Below are 8,332 nucleotides of genomic sequence, written 5' to 3' on the forward strand. Positions count from 1 at the left end.
GATCTTAGGATTGCCCTATTTAAACTGTGACCAGAGATTTGGACGGTCCAGATTACCGTAGCGAGCTGTCTGCATTTGCATGGATCTCTACCCTCCGCTAGAGCATGGAATTTCTCTTTGCTGGCAATTTTTATAAAACCAGTTGTCATTTTGGATCGTGTGTTATCCGGACGCGGATTCGATACTGACAGGTTGAGTACCGAGTCGGCTACTGAAGTGACATTACCAAGTTCTGTGGGCGCCGCTATGATGTATGTTTTATATCCACACCGTCGATTCATTTTTAGATATCATTTTAGAATATGAGCCAAAGAATAAGGCAAATAAAAATCTTTAGCGGACCCCACCAAAGAAAACAGTGGGGAGAGTGATTCTCACCGTTGAAACTATCCTAAGGTCCATCATAATGTTTATTTGAAATCCAACCTGTTCAAAAGTTAAAAAAGACATGAAATAAGAGAAAACTCAAATATGAGCGTGATCTAAAACATTTTAGGCCTTTAGAAGTTTTTAACGGTGGGCGTCACTGTCCCACGTGCTGGGGTCCACTGGAGCATTGGATTTAACTCGTTTTTTAGATATTACCATAAAATCATCTCTACAGATGGATGAAAGGTGTGGATACAAAACACACGTCATGGTAGGGCCTACGGAATTTGAAGACGTCACTTCAGTAGCTAGTCTCGCTGCTCAACCTGTCAGTAGCTAATCTGCGCCCGTGTTACCCAATCTTTCGACATTCGACAACTCCGCAGTCCAGAGCGTCCCCCACACCTAAAGCGACTACAATAAATGAAATGAGAAAAACAGGCAATTTTACCAAAAACCCCTTGACCGGCCAAAAAAACCCTGTACTAGGTAGAAAGGTCGGCTCCCATGTTAGTTCACCACCATTTTAAAATGGATCGCTGAATCGTCAAACTTGGGAGATGACATAGCTGAACAACAATCACACCGTCCAAGTCACTGGAGCAATTGCGTATGTAACATGGCCCAAACTTCAGACTGGTTAAATGATACTAACCATCTGATTTTTCCATCATGGAAGTCGGACCGATCACTATTTTCCATTCAATAATCTATCTGATTAGACATCAGTTGGATTCTTGGGAAAATTAAAAAACAAAAAGATGATTTTAGTGATATGCTCCATTCAAAAATATTCTCCGTTGTTTGGATTGTCTGGATGGCCGTACATGATCGAATATGTAAGGAGATGCGAGCCACTACTATTTAAAAAATGGTGGTGAACTACCACTGGAGTTAGCCGTGTAAAAAAGAAAACTTACAACCTACAGCCTAACTTGCCGTGCAACTCTATCTTTCATGCAAGCGTGCCAACTGTTTAGTAAATCCCAACCATTCAAACAGTAGGTTCAGTCACAGGAGCGACACCTGTAAAACATCAGACTGATAAACTTACTTAATGGTCCACACTTATATATTGAACGAACCATCAGTATTCCATCGACTCTAACTTTGTGGCCCACCAATCGAGTGGATCAGTCTGATTTTCCACTTGGCTAATCTTCATAACAGTTTTCACGGCTATGGATCGCCTACAAAAATGGCATGTTAGTGGGAGAAATGGGGTTGTATAACATTTTAGCCTGCAGTGGGCTGTATGTGATCAGTTAGGTAAGAAAGAAATAGAAAACTCGTAGGTACATCTGGTAGTATCGTAGCTTCCGCTAACAGATTTTATTTTTTGTAACAAGTAATTTTCAATGTGCGGCCTACCATCTTGATGGTATGGATATTCTAAAATGATTCCACGTTGGCAGTAATAATCTGGATGTACACTAAATTACTGTACTCCGGCTGTACCTGATCATTCTCGAAGAAAGGATTGGAGGAGAATTTTACACAAAACTTCCTACTTAATATAAAGTTACATTCCGATACCTTTTTCAATAAGTTACCATTAATCTAGTTAATTATCAGGGAACATCTTCTATTAGTACAAAGGGGTCAGCCACTTAGATTGGCTCACTACAGTGTTTATGTGAAATCTATTGTAACCACAAGATAAGTTAATCCATGCTAGCCACAAGGTTCAAAAATCAGCCCATCATTCAAGTGGACCATAAGATTAGAAACATGCTAGAGGCAAATGTTCACCCTCCAAACTCCCATGGTGTGGTAAAGATGAACCATAAATAGACTTGAATTTTGGAATCCAGTATAAATTTTGGTGTGACATTTAATATTTAGAGTAGATTTTATATAACTATTATGGTGGGCCTTTTAAAAATTAACGGGACAAAAACTAAACTATAGGGTAGTATATTATTTTTTTTAAGATTCTCCAAGCTAACCTAAGAGCCTGTTTGGGAGCATGGATTTGGAACACCTAGGATTTGAAACCCCTTGGATTTGAAATCTTCCCAATGTGTTTACTCTGGATTGTGAATCAACTTTAATCCAAAAGTAGCTATGCATAATATATTTATAAGGGTTTGAATTTAATTACTAAATCACCTTTAATATCTCTAATTAGTGAGATTTGTAATTTTTGACACAATGGTTGTGTTAAGCTCGCTGAAATATATGCTTGGCCGAAAATGATGAAATTCCAAGGCTTGGATAGACCACAAGCACAAGATCATGTTTAAGTGACTAACTAATAATTTTTAATCGTTGATTAACATGGACAATGTTTGGACGATACTAATTTACATTAACAATGTTTGGACAGTGCTGATCATCATTAGTGGGCCATGTGCCCAATAGAATTATAGTATAGTGACATACAGTTACACCTGCAACTATTGAAATGATTTTAGGTATAATCCAAGCTCTCACACTCGATTTCAAACTCCCTTAGAGAAGGGATTTGAAACCCTGATTAGTTTATACTGCCAAAAAACTATGAGATTTGAAACTCCCTCAGATCCCCTCCAATCCACAACCCCTGAGATTGTTTGTATAATTGTCAGGGTGGATCTTCCATGCACACTATAGGTATTCCATAGAAAATCAAAGAGGTGAGCTAAATATGGACTGAAATTTGGATTGATATTGCATGTGTTAGAGATGACCTCAACCCTTGATTTTGACTGGGCCCATTGTGATGTGTATGCGAAATCCACTTTGACCATTAGATACATAATCTTATGTTAAGTCTAATTATAATAAATTATATGGACCTGTAATTCATATGTACCACACCAAGCAAAATAGTTTGGTAGGTGAGTGTTGTCTTGTATATATATTTTTTAATCGTGTGGTCCACCTGATTCATGGAAGAAGCCGAAGTTTGGGCACTTAACTTAGTAAGGGGCGATGCACCCTGTGAATTGGGTGGATTTTACGTGAATATCATTTGAACTCCACCCGAGCGGCCCACCTCAGAGGTGTTACGTATATTAAGGAGGTAGCTTTTTAAAAATTTACATGAAAAGGGTACCGGATTGTAAATTATATAACAAATGATCAGTTTTTTGTAAACTTCCCACAATGAAAGAAGAAAACCCCGTTGCTCCTATCTCACTGCAACTTTTTTCCGGCGAAAGATTCCGCCATTTCCGTCGCCGTTGCCATTTCTGTCTGCAACTTTTTCCGGCGAAGAATCCCGTCATTTTCTGCGCCATTGCCGTTTCAAACCCCAAGCTCGCCGGAAAACCCCGACACGACCGCCTCCGCTTCCCTCTTCCTTCAAATCGCTCTCGAAGCTTCTTCTCCAAACTCCTTTTCCTCTTTTCCCCCTTAAAGTCTTCCTTTTTCAAGCTCTATATCCTCCAAAACCTAGTTTTTCTCTACTCTCCGTAGATCTGCGATTTTTCTCGTTTTTCCGTCGATTTTCCATCTCCAATTTTCTATCTTCATTTCGAGAAGTCGATTTCCTACAATTTGTGATGTTTCTTGCTTGATTTCGGTTCTGAAATGCCTTCATTTTTTACATGAATTCTTTGACCTAGGGTTTCGTTTCGAATCGAGATTTTGGACTCTTGTAGCGTCAGATCCCTTCCTTTCAGTAGCCCTTTTCATGGCATTCCGTTTGGAAACGTGAATTCTCAGCTGCATTCTTTCCATCCAGGGTTTCGTTTTCAGCTCGCAATCTCTCATTCTCTTTCTCAGTCTGTCTTAGTGCTTAGAAGCAATTCCCTCTCATTACTAAGCTATTCATCAATCTAGGGTTTCTCTTTTCCTGCTTCAGAATCTATGCTCTCGTTCTCCACTTCTTGAATTCAAATTCAATGTTGGCCGTCGATCATTGTGGCCCACAGTAAAAGCTCAGCATTTACCAGAATTGGTCTAAATCCGGCCCAATCCTTGTTGAATTTTCAAATCCAAGGACTTGGCCGCTGTCGGTTTCAGGTTTCAACTTTCAAAAGACCTAAACCGAAGTAATCTGAGATTTTCCACTTTGAATGTGATTCACATCCTACAGAAATTCAATGCTTTAGGTGTGAGGATTTCTCTCTTGGCCGTTACACGTCATATCGTCAATGTGAAAACCATGATTTTAGTGCCGGCTTTTCTCACGGGCCGATACGGATTACAATATCTTTTTCCAAGGTGTGGGTGCAGTCGTGTTTGGGGCCGCCACTTCGAACTTTGTTGGCTTTGACCCTGTTTGTTTAGAATTCAAAAGGCTCAAATGGTCGTGTGTTGTTGTTGAATTCGCTTGGTTATTATAACTCATCACGAAATCCATGAGACCTTCGAGCCTTTTCTTATTCTCTTCTCCTCATCTTCGCTATCTCTACCTAAAAAAATGAAGTCGGCTTACGGAGTTTTGACTATCTCAGGCATTCGGCGGAGCTTAAAAGGTAGAAACTGTTGCTGTGTTCGACATTCACATCTCTAAACATCTGCAGAGATGCTCGAAAGTGAGGTATTTCGGCTCTGTTTGCCTCTTCTCCTCTGCATTTTTCTTGGGTTTTTCTTCCTTCTCGTTAGCTCGCAAATTGGCCTAGACTCTAAGCTCTCCGTCGTCCAAAATGACTATTGGGTCTCCCCAAATGGGGACTTTGCATTCGGTTTCTTCAACCGTTCTGATCAGCCCAATCAGTTCAGCGTCGGCATCCGCTTCAATTCGATCATGATCCCTGTCCATGAACAAACTGTGGTTTGGGTCGCTGGAGCTGATGTTTCAGTTGGCTGCGATTCGTTTCTCCATTTTACAGCAGGTGGAGATCTGGTTCTGTTTGATTCGGTAAAGGGTGTCATTGCCTGGACAAGCAACACCAGCCATTTCTCTGTTGCTTCAGCTGCTCTTCTAGACAATGGCAATCTCGTCCTCTTGAACCAAGACAGGGTTGTAGTTTGGCAAAGCTTCTGGACTCCCTCCGACACACTTCTCCCCGGTCAGAACCTATCTATTTCCCAAACTCTCCGAGCTGCCAGCAGAAACGCTGTTTCGAGTTACTATAGTCTATCCATGGATATTTCTGGCCAGTTGAAACTGAGTTGGGAAACCAATGTCAGTTATTGGGAGAGTGAAACTTCTTCTCTTCATATCATCGGAGCCACATTCACAAAAGATGGAGTGCTTCAACTTCTCGACCAAAGATTCAGACCAGTCTGGTCAAGATTCGGAGAAGATCACAACGATTCATCGGTGGATTTTCGGTTTCTCAGGCTGGATGTTGATGGGAATCTCCGAATGTATTCATGGGTTGAATCATCAAAGTCATGGAGGTTGGTATGGCAAGCTGTGAAGAACCAGTGCAATGTTTTCGCTACTTGTGGTCACTGTGGTGTGTGCGTCTTCACCCCTACAGGGACCTCGCTTTGCAAATGTCTGTTTGGGTCTTCGACTGATTTGAGTCCTAATTGCCTGGCACCATTCAAACCAAAGTGCACTTCTGGTTACACCATGGTTGCTCGTGAGCACACGTTCTTATATGGAATCTACCCGCCAAATGACCTGATCACCCGAACCAGTTCAAAACAGTGTAGGAACTCATGCCTGCAAGACCCACTTTGCACTTCTGTGACAGTAGCCAATGATGGTACCGGTCGGTGTTTTACAAAAAAAACTTCCTTCATTACTGGCTACGAAGATCCCTCCCTAGCATCAATCTCTTACGTAAAGGTCTGTTTAGATCCAGTTGCTGCATTGCCCAACAATTTTCCTGCATCTTCCCCATCTTCCCTGCAGTCACCTCTACTCAGACGATCTCGTGGGTTTTGTGCACCTTGTCTTATTCTAGCAGTCTCAGGCACGCTTGTCGCCTTCGTCACAATTCAGATTGGAATTGGTCTTTGCTTCTTCAAAAGAAGAAAAGCCGTCAAGAAAACAACAACTTCGGCCTTCATGGATCCAAACTCAAGAGGCTTGATTACATTATCCTACTCTGATATCAAGGATCTGACTGGCAATTTCAAGCACCCGCTTGGACCAAGGGTATTCAAGGGCATGCTTCCAAACAACCAGATGGTTGCGGTCAAAGATCTGAAGGGTATAGACAGAGAAGTGACCATGGAAGAGAAGCAGTTCAAATGTGCAATTTCAGTTATAGGGAGCATTCACCATAAGAATCTGCTGAAGCTGGAGGGCTACTGTTGTGAGTCTGACCACAGATTTTTGGTTTATGAGTATGCGAAGCATGGCTCTGTTGCCAAATGGATAGAGGAAGTTAAGCTCGGCAAGAGGTTAACATGGAGAAAAAGGATGGAGATATGTGTAGGGGTGGCAAGGGCAATGGCCTACTTGCATATGGGCTGTAGGGAGTTTGTTAGCCATGGGAATTTGAAATGGGCAAATGTGGTTTTGGATGAATTGTTTGAGGCTAAGCTGACTGAGTTTGGGCTAGGGAGAGTAGGTGGTGGGTCTACCCATGAGAGTGGGGCTGCTGAAAGGGACGTGGTGAGGTTCGGGGAGATGGTGGTGATGATTGTGAGTGGGCGCGGAGGTGACAGGGAGCTCTGTAGTTGGGCCCATGAGGAGTGGGCGGATGGACGAGCAGAGAGGGTATTAGATGCAAGGGTTGAGGGCGGAGTGGATGCAGACGAGTTGGAGCGGACGTTGAGAATTGCATTTTGGTGCTTGCAGGTTGATGAACGGCTAAGGCCTTCAATGGGTGAGGTGCTGAAGGTGTTAGAGGGCACTCTTACCGTTGACCCTCCACCACCACCGTTTACCCACCGGAGACCGCCTAAGGAACTGTTATCTGAGTCGGATTCAGAACCTAACCTCTAGATGCTGCGGTTGGTTGAAGCGATTTAAACCTTGATGATGGTTTTGGCATGTCTGTTTTTTTTAGAGGACATGGGCATGTAGGTAATTCTTGGATGCTTTGTGGGGTGTTGCCTAAAGTTGGGTTTGAGTTGCTCTGGGCAGTGTTTGTTGTAGTTGTGAATACTCTAACCAAATGCCATCTTTGTTCTTGCAGATTTTATTTTATTTTTCCTTCTAATTTTAGATTTGGGGTTTGTTTTTGTTGTAAAGAGAGTGCATATTTCAGGGAGGTTATGGTGTCGTTGTAATTGTGAATGCTCTATAGCCAATGCCATCCTTGATTCTTGCATTGTGTTTTCTCTATTTTGGATTCTGATTGTTGTAAGGCCAGTGCACATCTTCTCTAAGCCATGTAAAGAACTCTTGTGCATATATGATCTTTTTTTTTTCTTGTTGTTGTAATCAAAGCCTCTGGTGGGTCTGTACAAACATAGCATATCTTTGTTTCTCAGGTTTTTCAACATTGCCCTGTTTTCTCATCAGAGGCATTGATTGCTGTTATTGGGAAGCTTTGCTCTACTACGGTACTCTCAATCTTAGTCATTTGTCAATTGAGCAGTTGCAACATACAATTTTGCATTTCGTTTTCTGAATCCAGGACTTTGAAACATGCCACACGGTGGATCAAGTCTCTCTTTTTCTAACCTATGTTTCTGAGGAATTATATGATATGCAGCACATGCCTTTGTACAGCATATGTGGGTCTTCGATGCTGATAAGTGGAGCCCATGGGTTCGTATTTCGGACAGTTAAGCATTCCCCAAAATCTCCGAGCTTGGAAGATCCCAGCAAGCAATGGATACTAGGACCTTTTCGAATGAAAGTGGACCTGCTGCTGTTGGCCACAAATCAAAAGGTTAGTAGTGCCCTATTGAGGAGATTTTTTAGGTGCAGTACATCCATGTTGGACACAACAGACCGGCGGTCTGGGTTAATGAACCATGGGCCCCACTATTCACAACCGAAACCTGTGAATACAGTGAAAAGATGCAGACCACATCATGCAATTCCTCCCATGTTTCCATGGTTGATGGAATCACATTCCTTACCCCAAGAAGTCTAATTTGCAGAGCTCCCTTCTCTAAATCTCATTTGGGCTTAGCTACTGATTGAACAAATTCCCATCCTCTCATTCATTTGTGA

General features: G+C 42.1%; 1 protein-coding gene across 1 annotated transcript; it reads left to right on the forward strand.

Moving 5' to 3' along the window:
- Positions 1–3,476: 3,476 nt before the first annotated feature.
- On the forward strand, positions 3,477–7,478 carry LOC131222562 (G-type lectin S-receptor-like serine/threonine-protein kinase SD3-1). The gene is made up of 2 exons (XM_058217690.1): positions 3,477–4,521; positions 4,755–7,478. The coding sequence occupies exon 2, from the start codon at positions 4,826–4,828 to the stop codon at positions 7,148–7,150; it is 2,325 nt and encodes a 774-aa protein (XP_058073673.1). The 5' UTR covers positions 3,477–4,521; positions 4,755–4,825; the 3' UTR covers positions 7,151–7,478.
- The last annotated feature ends 854 nt before the right edge of the window (positions 7,479–8,332 follow it).

Source organism: Magnolia sinica, chromosome 13 (assembly GCF_029962835.1).
Source record: "Magnolia sinica isolate HGM2019 chromosome 13, MsV1, whole genome shotgun sequence".
NCBI classification, from domain to species: domain Eukaryota; kingdom Viridiplantae; phylum Streptophyta; class Magnoliopsida; order Magnoliales; family Magnoliaceae; genus Magnolia; species Magnolia sinica.